At 43.0% G+C, this 12,046-nt stretch overlaps 1 protein-coding gene across 4 annotated transcripts in view; it reads left to right on the forward strand.

Annotated features, from left to right (window-relative positions):
• cdk11b (cyclin dependent kinase 11B) overlaps positions 1 to 12,046 on the forward strand; it is a 66,591-nt gene that overhangs the window by 47,191 nt on the left and 7,354 nt on the right. For all 4 annotated transcript variants that reach the window (XM_084333951.1, XM_084333952.1, XM_084333953.1 and 1 more), the window contains 4 exons: positions 399 to 520; positions 2,814 to 2,921; positions 3,990 to 4,106; positions 4,818 to 4,966. In XM_084333951.1, coding sequence (XP_084190077.1) covers positions 399 to 520; positions 2,814 to 2,921; positions 3,990 to 4,106; positions 4,818 to 4,966 — 496 coding nt within the window. The remainder of the gene's footprint in view (positions 1 to 398; positions 521 to 2,813; positions 2,922 to 3,989; positions 4,107 to 4,817; positions 4,967 to 12,046) is intronic.

The raw sequence follows: 12,046 nt of genomic DNA on the forward strand, positions 1-12,046 counted from the left end.
TCAGAGAGAGTGCCAGTGGTAACGTGAGGCTAGATTGATGAAATATGAATGGAAATCGCTAATAAAAAAATTAACGATTAAAAAAACGTCATATCTCGTTTCTGGCACTCAACGGTTGGCATGAAATAACGAATTATGCCGTGGCTGGCACTAAAAGTGTTAATGTTGCACCAAAAACGACCAAATCAATCTTGTATGTGTAAACTACTTGGCAATAAAGACCATTCTGGTTCTGATATATATCATGGAATAGTTGTGGGATTCTGAGATTGGCAGAAATTTGTAGGAATCCTGTAATAAGAATAAGTAAAAGAACTGTTTGAATGGACTTGCATGTTGCACTTGCTCTCTGCTCGACTCCAGCTGTGTGATGTGAAGATGTTTGTTTGTCTGGGCAGGGGAAGTGAAGACCCTGATGATTCAGCTGCTGAAGGGTGTCCGCCATCTCCATGACAACTGGATCCTCCACCGTGACCTGAAGACCTCCAACCTGCTGCTGAGCCACAAAGGCATCCTCAAGGTACGCCGTTGTTGGATAATTGGGTTCTCAGCCAGTAATCTCTCTGTTGTTCTATGAAGTCTGCGTTGTGTTTATCTCTTACTCATCGTACTGGCTGATACCCTCTCCGACTCAGAAGAAGAAAACGACACACTGGAAACGTGATACCTTTTCCTTGATGTTGATGTTTATTCCATAAACATAGCCTCTGTACCAGATGGAAAACAGTTCTGAAAGGTCTTTGAAAGGTCTATTGAATTCCTTAATTCTACCAGTCACTCCTGCTATCAGTTCGATGGTGGTTGAGGCCTAGTGGTTAGCCAAAAGCCTTCCCTGTTAGCCGAAGCTAGCGATCTTGTGGCATTCCCCCTCCCCCACCCTCTGGCTATCGGAGGGTGAAAGGGATCTCTGCTGTCTCTCTCAACATCCCTACGTGTCAGCTTCGCGTCCTAGTCTGACTCAACCCGGAAGAATCCCCAGCTATTAAAGTGTATTTCCTTAGCAACGTCTCTCTCTCTCTCTCTCTGTGTCACCTCTGACACACTCTAACGTCTCTCCTATATCTTCTCCATAGCAACGGTTTCTCCCCTCCCTAGCTGGCCAGCTATCTCTGTTGATATTAACACCTCGGCCGATGACCGTGGCTCTATCCCTCGCAGGGCCTGAGTGAAGACACATGCTGGCTGTCTCCTCATTTAAGATCTATAGATCTGTCAGAGTAGATGTCTGCTGTCATCTACAGATATTTACATTATGTACACATCTGAAAAACAAGTGCTATTCTTTCCTCAAGGTAGGCCGTGCTATGTTTGTTGTGTGCACTGTAGTACGAATTTTAACATGAGGACTGCATACTTTTTTTGCAAAGCTTAGCTTTATACTTATAGCACATGCATGAGCCTGGTCTCTTTTGAAAGATAACAAAAAGTTACTAATGCAAAAAAGGAAAATCACTTTTAGTGCTAATGAAATAGAGTAACAGAGGTCTGAACTTGAGTTGAACTTGAACTTGTGTACTCACATTTTTCTGTAGTGGTTGCAAGATTCCATATTCCACCATAGAGGTATTAGCTGGAATCCATAGCCTGAAGTCTTATGTAATACAGGTCCAAATTTAATAAAAATCCGTTCAGAAATGGGTCTTTGAGAGATGTCAGAGTAAAACCGGTGACAAAAAAAAAAGCTCTCCAAAAACCAAAATCCATTTCCTCATCCACCGCCGTTCATTCTGAAGTGTGATTCACTTCTCATCTTCGCTAGTCAACTTACACCTACTTCCTGTATTTGCACCCCCCCACGTGGGGTATCGTTGGAAACCTACACTCGTTGGCTACAACGCTGACGCCATCAGCGGATGATTGGAAGTTCTGGAGTGTCTGGAGTCCGGGGTGGTCATCTGACGCGTGGCGTGTAAAAAGACGCTTGCCTGACAATCTGACATATCGTCATGTCACTTGAGAACCAAGGCACGGATTTGGTAGAGTGAGGTGGCGTTCGAACGCCAACAAATGGATCTTTTGAACGGTATATTATATGTTGGCCGAAAAATGCAGCCCGAGCCACTAGAATGACTAGATGCTTGCAAAGTGCTGTGACTTGTGCGCACGTATACGTCCCGGTGCACATTATGTGGTTAAGTAAGAATTTCCTCCTAAGAGGTTTTATTGTAATGTTGTATGCACTTTAGGAAGAATTTCCTCCTAAGTTTTTTTTATATATATTTCTTGCCTTGCATCGTGGCATTTTCAGCTTGGCTGGAAAGTTTATTTCCACTGAATAGGACAGTATGACACCTAGAGGGGCGCCAGCTCATATGAGGTCATATGATTGGCTATATCATGATAGGTCACCGTGGGTTACCGTAACGAGACATTTCAAAAGGAGACTAACCAAGTCCTTCTTACTTCCTGTAATTTGTCATGTGAGCTGTACAAGGCCCAGCTGTGGTAGACTTACCCCATTGAGTGATGTAGAGGTTTTGGCCGAATATGTCTCTTCTTTTTTGCCATACAAATCAAGGTCAATATTGGACTTTCTCTTACATTTTGAGACTACATAAAAAATATTGGTAAACTTGTCCTGCTTGTCTCAGTGTTAACGATAGTGACTGGGTACACGCCCTGCCCACTTAGGAGATGGGGACTGTCTGTTTAATTCCACTGGTGCTGCTTTGAATGTATCTTTGACTGTTCAACACACTTGACAAAAGACGTACTCGGGTTGAAATGCTGTTTGTTCCATTCTAGATTTGTGTCCAGCTTTAATGCTGCGTTATGGGCCTTTCTGTTTATTGTCCTGTCTTGTCTCGCTGCAGATCGGTGACTTTGGTTTGGCGAGGGAGTACGGCTCTCCTCTGAAGCCCTACACCCCTGTGGTGGTCACTCTGTGGTACCGATCCCCAGAGCTGCTGCTGGGAGCCAAGGTAAGTCATGCTGTCACTACTCGGCACAACTATACTACACAGTTACACTATACACAAGACTACCTGAACCAGGTGTTCCCAGAAAAGGAACACGCCAACAAGATGGATACCAATTTCCTCTCTGTGCGTTCAGTAGAAAACGATCTGGCTACAAGCTAGCATAGCTTAGCACAAATTAATGGAAGCGGATACGGACCACTAGCCTAGCTGTTGGCAAAAAACACCCCTCCTGGAGTTTTAAGATAGGCTAGTGGTCCATATCCATCCTTGATTTAAAGGACCATAGGGGTCTAAATTTGACTTTTAGTCTGTTTACTAATCAGCACACATATTGCACCCCTGACCACCTTCAGCATTGCTTAGATTTTAGATAAAAAATAAAAATATATATATTTTAGCATTTTTTGAAGATGCGATCATTATGGTAATAAACTATATAATTATATAGAATATAGAAATGTTCTTTTGGCTGTGATGATAAATTGGTAGAAAACATCTTTCTCTCTCTCTGTGTGTGTACTCCCTTGTTCACATTCATGAACTCATGAAATTACAGCACTATGTTATTAATTAATATTATCAACAAAAGCAACGGAATTCTTTCGTTTATAAAACATAAAACAAGGCATATTTAGCCCAAATATGTTGCCTCTCCAGCGGATTAAGTGTGTTATAAAACGTCCACACACCTGTCCTCTCCTGCTCGTGACATCTTCTTTGTTTAACCGCCGGCCCAAATAACGCATAGTCGTAAACACTTTCCAGACGTTACCATTACATCACGTTTACACAGCTGTTAACTTTACCCTCCACCAAAAGCTCATTTTCAACTTGAAGAACGCCACCGGAGAAGTGTTTGTTACACGACAAACAAACTCAACGATCAAACTCTACCTGAGTGGCTGTTTGTACACATGTCCACTACGCAACATCCCCACACACACACACACGCTGAACCCCAAGCCAGGCCGCGTTCAGACTAAACACATTCCCGAGCCAGACGCATGTGGTGTGGGCTGTCTGCTCCTTCCCTCTGGTGTGCCATGCTGGTTGCTCTTCTCTCCACAGGTGTACTCCACGGCGGTGGACATGTGGTCGGTGGGCTGCATCTTTGGCGAGCTCCTCACCCAGAAACCTCTCTTCCCTGGAAAATCTGAAATTGACCAGATTAACAAGATTTTTAAGGTAAATTCCCCTATTTGCCCCTCCATAAACCGGAGTAATTTCATGCAGTAAAATGAAAAAGTGCTTTTATTTTGCGGCCTGTAAATCTTTATAGCGTGTGTGACCCCCCCCCAACCACCTCCCCACTAAACACACACACACACACCACGTGGGTCTGCATGCTGTTTCTTCGCCACTAGATGGCAGGGTTGGTAGAGCATGATGAGAAGTGAAGACCAAAAACTAAATGTATTTAGCAGAAGCTCACCATAGTTACCTAATCCAATCATCCAATGGACTTTGTACTTTTGAGTGTGTCAACCCTCCTGGTTCCATTCCACCGCACTATGCTCATCCCAGTTATTTCCAGCTGAGAAAGAGATGTCAGAACCAGGGATGGCCGGTGTGGGCTGACGTCACGCTTCATGCACACGGTCCATTAGCTGTAGGGCTGTCATATGATATGGGATGAATTATGACTGAATGATACTTAGTTTTGACTAACTCTAGTGCTTCTTGTAGGAGGTACATTAAATGCCTCCTCCCTCCGCCACCCCATTACTTACTGTGTGTGTGTGTGTGTGTGTGTGTGTGTGTGTGTGTGTGTGTGTGTGTGTGTGTGTGTGTGTGTGTGTGTGTGTGTGTGTGTGTGTGTGTGTGTGTGTGTGTGTGTGTGTGTGTGTGTGTGTGTGTGTGTGTGTGTGTGTGTGTGTGTGTGTGTTTTGACACTAGGACCTGGGGTCGCCCAGTGAGAAGATCTGGCCAGGCTACAATGAGATGCCTGCTATAAAGAAGATGACTTTCACAGAGTACCCCTACAACAACCTGCGAAAACGCTTTGGAGCTCTGCTCTCCGACCAAGGCTTCGACCACATGAATAAGTAAGACCCTGCCTGAAGTCCACACAAAAAGACACCAACATACCTACACATTGCGTACCTATATGTAGTTTGCGTGTGATCACATAGTATGTAGGTGTGAGTAACCGATTACTCGACTGTACAAAACGCCATTGCTTTACCAAGATGTCGTTTGGAAATGCTGTCTGCATCAGCTTATGCTATCAAGCTTGCCAGGTCCTTCGAATCAATCAATCCTCTTTTGGCGAGCTGACTGTAAACATGACAGCAGTAGCGTCTTGGTAATACATCAAAATGCCTCAGTCCTGTTTCCATGTTCTGTTTCAGGAACATACTCACCATGGTGATGCACCAAACTACAGGCAAAGATGGAATTTTTTTGTTTTTATGTCAAAGAGAAATGGGACTGTTGTATTTCTTGTATATTACAAAGACGAACATAGTTTAGTGACTAGAAGCAGCTACAAGTACGACTGCTATCCTGACCCTACCTTCTCTCTTGAGTCTTTACAGACGCAATACTTATGTCTACACCTGCAAACGACAAAACTGTAGCATTCAGTTTGCTCACACCTGCAATATATGGTACCACATGTCCATCTCGTGATCCATCTCGTGGCCGTTTATAACGTAAATAAGACCCACTGAGGCGTTTGAACACTGGGCCGACTGAAACCGCAGGAGGTCAAGGCTTAGAGGGGCTCTGTTGGACCGCCTTCACGCGGTGCACTATTTTTGAAGTCTGTCCACAGCATGCAGCCCGGGCAGGCAGACATCACAGGACCGTTTGGAATATCACACTCTTGTGTGTAGGAGAGCATTCAGGTCAAGGCCTACTGCGCTGTATGTGTGTGCTGGCGTTCAGCCATTTGATTTACTACCTGTACCAATCTCACTAATCCAAAGAGGATTTGTTCAGGATGTTGCTCTACGTCACATGACACATCATTGAAAAGTAAACTGCTGTTCAGCCAGGCGTAGTAATCATCCTCCATGCTGCCTCCTCCAGCATTAGAGAAGAGGAGAGAGGGAGAGAGGCGTCTATACTTTCCGTAGCCGCATTTCTGCAGGACGCTCTCTGATTGGCCGATGCCAGTTTCTACACTGGTTAGGCTTAGGCACTCTTTCGAAGTAGGTTAAGGTTAGAGTTTGTCTTAGAGCATAGGTGTCAAACTCACGGCCCGCGGGCCAAATGCGGCCCGCCACGTCATTTTTACATTAATCTTGGGTTAAAAAATAGCGGTGTTAAAATAATTGTGGGTTAATGCGTTAATAAAGCTTTGACAGCCTTAGTTATTACACATTCTTACACATACATGTGTGTACAGTTGAACATCTGAGGTATTGATGAAGTAACAAAGGAAAAAAGCCAAAAGCACTTACTCCTCAGACATTCTTTGACAATTTTACAGCCCAAAATACTAAAAAGATCCAGGCGGAATAGGTAACAAAGGGTTGAAGAAATATTGTCTGAACTGTCAGATGCAAGCTGGCTGTGTGACATAACCGAGCATCTCGCTCAATTGAATAAGAAGCTGTAGGGACGCAAACAAGTCCCACCCAAAACTTGACCAATATAGTTGTGAACTGAGACAACCCTTATTTTGTTATTTTTGAGTACAGTTACAGTTGTGTGTTCATGCAGACACATAATAGCAATTTCATTACGAATTGAAAATGGGGGACCCTGATGTAAACAAGTCGAAAGTCTTTCTCTGGTCTGCATCCCCTTAACAATTGTGTGTATTGAGCTGTACTGTACTGTACCCATTCTACAATCTGTTAATTAAAGTTAATTAAACTATCTTCCATTAGTTGGATGTATGGCCTCTGCAAGGTTGTGTGCAGCCATTTGTTTTTGTAACATCTGCTACATCTGTCCCACGTGTTCTTTGCAGCTCACAGGTGTTAGTTCTGCCCCTCTTGACTGTGACAAAAAGGTTTTGAACAAACTTAATGTCATAGCTTGTATTTGATGATATTCTTCTTTGTTAATTACTTGAATGGTTTGATCATTGATTGATGGAGTAATATGGGGTTCTGATAAACAAAAATTATTTGTTAAAATAACATAAGCTAACATATATTTTTACATCTATGCAAATGCATATGCAATATGTATAACTTGAATAAGTAATAAATACAGAAACATGTTTAACAATATGTAAATGAGTAGCTACATTTATTTTACATTACATTAACATTTATACGGTCTTTGGCCCTTTGAGGGCAACCATAATGCTGATGTGGCCCTCTGTGAAAATGAGTTTGACACCCCTGTCTTAGAGCGTGACGGCAAGTTCTTTCGACGGTTAAGCTTAGGCACTCTTTCGAAGTTGGTTAAGGTTAGAGTTTGTCTTAGAGCATGGCGATAGAACGCCAGGTAGTTTGCAGGCTGTTCGACGCGGAAATGGGCAAAGACACAGCTCGTCACGCGATTGGGCAAACATATCAGTGGCCAATCGGAGAGCGTCAGTCAGTGGCCAATCAGAGAGCGTCCTGCAGAAATTCGGCTACGGAAAGTATAGACGCGGGAGAGAGCCTATTAAAACATCGCTCTCATGCACCCTTCATCCTGTCCCTTTTTTGGGGGGATTCCTTGCACAGAGATGATAACCTCTCAAATACTAGTGTAGTTGCAACTATTTGGAGTTAGGGTTGGGTACCGAACTCTGTCATTTTAAGGGTACAGACCGAATTACATTGGTACTACCGAGTACCGATTCACGCTAGATTAATCTGTACCAGATTTCGGTACATTTGTATAAGAGTGCAATATACTAGACAAGAGGGAGCCTTTTCCACAAATATATATATTTTACTGTCCCATCTCTTGGGTCTTTGGAAAGACCAGACAAGGTCAGAGGTGTTTGATCATATTTACTGAGCATGGCCAGATAACATACATTTTTAAACATTTAAAAACATAATACATGATCGTGCAATTTGTGGTGTGTCACAACAATACATTTAGTCATTTAGCTGACGCTTTTATCCAAAGCGACTTACAAGTTCTGTACGACAAGTCATCAGGAAGGGCACAACTCTAGGGCGGCTAGGTGGTGTAGTGGGCAAGGCACTCGCCACCAGTGTGGAGACGCTAGGATTCGCGTGTTCGAATCCAGCTCTCCACATTGTTTTCAGTTTAGCTGGTCGTCCGCAGTAATACACATTGGCCGTATTACGGGGAGGGAAAAACTGAAGGGTGGGGATCGAACGTTGTGAACAAGCGACTCCTACAAGTCGGTTGGTGCGCCTGCGCAGTAGAATCAGGAAGTGTCGGGGGCAGCGTGAGCCTCCCACGCGTTACTCCTCGACACTGAGAGATCGAGCTGCGCAGGTGAAAAGATGCGACTGCTGTTACCTCAAGTACCGGAGGGGACTTGTGCTATGTATGACTTAGTCCACATTGCAGCCGGCTTGTGGGAGGCAAGAAACAGCGTTCGTGACAGGGGAGGGTTGAATTGGATGATACGAAATTGGGATGGGAGAAAATATAGAAAAATGGGAGAAAAAGTGGATCAAAAAAAAAGGAAGGGCACAACTCTTATCAGCTGAGTAACAATGTTCATCAAAGTGTTGAGTGCTACAGTGTAGGTTAGTTTATTAGTGCATAACAGTAAGGTTAGTTAGGGTTAGATTATTATATATTTTTTTATTTCAGATACTACAATAAACAATAAATAACAATATTGAAGTTGCAAAGTTTGGATTTATTGTTTTTAATACAAATAGACCTGTTCACTGTTTTTTTTTTTTTTTTTTTTTCTCGATATTAATATCATCACATCGCTGTATTTTGGCTGGAAAAGGCATATTGGGAGTCAGAAGGTGCAGTACCGGCCAGATCCTGTTAGTGGGGCTATCTCGAGAATGCAGTAACCCCCCCTCCTTCCCAGTCCCTAGTGGACCTCTGCTGTTCTCTATCGCTCTATCAGCTTAGCTTAGTTAGCTCACGCTAACGCAACGTTAATTTTGTGGGCCAGTCAGAGACCAAGAGCCACAAAAATTACTGTGGTACCACAAAGAGCCACACCATATACCAATGTTTCTCAACCTTTTGTTGAGTCATGGCACCCTTCATGTGTTTATAGGTCTCACCCTCTGGCCTCTGAAGTTGCTAATGTCTTTTTTATTTGGGCCTCACAGGGTTAAAAGTACCATGTGAGACCCACGGTTGCAAAATTACAAAATCACTTTTAGCCATTTAAAAAAATAATGTTTATTTAAAAAAAATTAAGCACATGTATAGTCAATTGGTCCTGTTGTTCAGCCTCACAATGCTATTTGATAGTAAATATGTTTATATGTCCCACCCTCTGGCCTCTGAAGTTTCTAATGTCTTTTTAATTTGGGCCTCACAGGGTTAACCTCTTAAGCCCGAGATATACAGTAAAAGTGTATATTTTCAGCATTACGTTTGTTTACCAATTATTTTAACTGTTATTAGTGAAATATAAGATTATAGAAATCTCAGGGCATTGAGTCGGAAACCGGCGCATATTGACAGGAGGAAGTGGCACAGCCAAAAGTGAGTGTAGTCTTTTGAAGGAAGAGACTCAGGGCTTTCGAATTTCGAAAAACTACCCTACCCAGCTCACACCAGCCCCTGTCAATCATCTGACTTCTGGATTCACTTTTTTATTTCTCTTATTTTTTGGGATTATCTCCCACAAACCTGAACGTTATTGCCATAAAACAGAACACAGTTAGTTTCTCTACCTTTCTGTGAACGTCTTGCAAAAAACGGTGTTGGAATACGGTGAAAAATGGTGGAGAAATTTACATTATAAAAAAGATGGCAGAATTCAGTACTGTATCTACAAAACCTTCTGTTTAATCATCTTCCCTTTATTCATTTGCTTAGATTTTTCAGGTCTGGTCAATTTTAGCATGGTGTTATTCACAGTCAAAGATAATTTTTTTTTTTTAATATAATTGATATTCTCCTTTGGTTCATTACAATTTACTCAAGCCTAGTAACAGACACACTATTTATGACACTGATCTATATATGTTCCTAGATTCAGATACCAAGAACATGCAAATGGACCATTTAAAAAAAAATTGTAAATGTTTATTCTACGTCCTTATGGAATGAGTGACATAAAGATGGAAGAGCCGCACATTGGCCGGTAAAGAGCCGCGGGTTGGCCACCCCTGGCATAAAGGAACGGCGAGGATGGAAAGCATGTTAGATGCATTTTACCCCTTGTGGGGAAAAAAACAACAGGCACTTATTTCGGGCAAAATAGGCGGACTCTGAAGCAATGGTGTCTATGGTCGCTTTCACACAGGGGCTGTTTGGTCCGGACTTTCGGACCAGAATTCGATAGTCCGGTTTTTCGGGTCTGTGTGAATGCGCGTCGAACTCGGTCCGCGGACCAAGCAGGCGAACTCTAGTCCGCCTGAAAACGTAGGTCTCGGTTCGGCTTCATCGAACCAAACGCGAACCAAATATAGGAAGTGATTATTATTACCACTGCTCGCAGCACTCACTGCAAAACAAGCACACTGCATCTAATCTCTCTATCTATATATGTCTGTGCATCTTCGGAAGAAGGAAGAAAAAACGCGGCTTATTATTATTACCGAGGCGCGCAGCTTATTATATTATTAAAACAGCTACTTGTGGGCACTCATAAAAACACCGTGGTCTACAAGTTGTTTAGCGAGAGGATGGTGGTAATGTGCTTCAATAGAACAATGGATCAATGCCATGTCAAAACTCGGCTCCGCTGATCTGGAGGGCTCTGCAGTACACACACAGACACACACACACGCGCGCGCGCACACACGGGATCGCAGCCACACACACATTTCCACTGTCCAATAGACAAGCGCCCTTTTCGACCGTGTGACATTGTTCAGAAGGTCTCGGTCCGCCTCACAGATATCTGTGTGAAAGCAGGTGAACCAAATGAAGAATGCAACAATGTTGCAACTTCACCCCCAGAACCGCACAGAGTCCACCAAAACTATATGTGAAAGCGACCTATGTGTCTTAACGTCTACACACGCTGAGCTGCGCTGAGCTACTGTTGTTGCAGCTGGGGCGGATATGCTCACGAGGGGATTTTCAAAATAAGAGTATCGCAAAATGAATCTATCTTTTTACGTTGCATCGATCCTATTTGATAATTGATAATAGATTGATATCAAGTATAAATGGCTTGCCCTAAGGCCTCAGCAGCCACAGGAAAATATGGCTAGTTTTTCCCAGTAGGCCTTGGTTGCAAAATGGTGGACAACAGGAAGTCGGACACGTTTTACCAAAAATAACAATATTTATTGAACAGCTATTTTAACACATATGTCTGCCACACAGTTTGACCATCTTATAGCGTTCACTGCCAGCACTGTAAGCCTATGGAGTCGCTCACCTTCTTTGCAGGGCTATAACTTTTTAAATATTATAGCTATATCGACATTACTATGGCCCATTCAACATCGGGTATCTATCGTTCCCCATGTGGGAACGTTATATTTTCCCATTCATACATTGTCGTGTTAATACCGTCGTGAATATAAGTATATTTTTAGAGTGTAGAGCAGTAATTCCTAGAACGTGAGTTATAGGCCCAGACTCATATTATACATAATCGATTGGCGTTTCGTTCCTATACACACTATATTAAAAAATTCAAATGCATATGATCGGTATATACAGTATGCTCCATCGTGCGCAAAGGGGGGGGGGGGTCGTTTATGATTCCTTGATTGTCAGTAACGGCTTTCTTTAGTACGACATCATACGTTGATCAGATGGATTGCAATGAAATAAATGGACAATCGAGCTGGAATTAAGAGGAAGGAATTCCTCTTACCTGTGGCCCATGAGTCTGGAGAAAAAATATTCCAATTATTTGATGTCCATCTGCTAGATCCATTTTCAGTTTGTACGACGCAATTAACGCCGAAAGCATATTGATTCTTGCGTCTCGAAAGCGATCCAATGCACTAGAGTGTTTGTCTGGATCCACATAACAAGAGAGCTCTGCCCGGAACATTTTCCCCGATGCACAGAACGCACCATCCGGTTGAGAGTGGAGTGCAATTCGCCCGAAATCCACCAGGCGGCGGTATTGAGCCGTTGCAATA

This window comes from Notolepis coatsorum (assembly GCF_963971535.1).
Source record: "Notolepis coatsorum genome assembly, chromosome: 17".
Classification (NCBI taxonomy): domain Eukaryota; kingdom Metazoa; phylum Chordata; class Actinopteri; order Aulopiformes; family Paralepididae; genus Notolepis; species Notolepis coatsorum.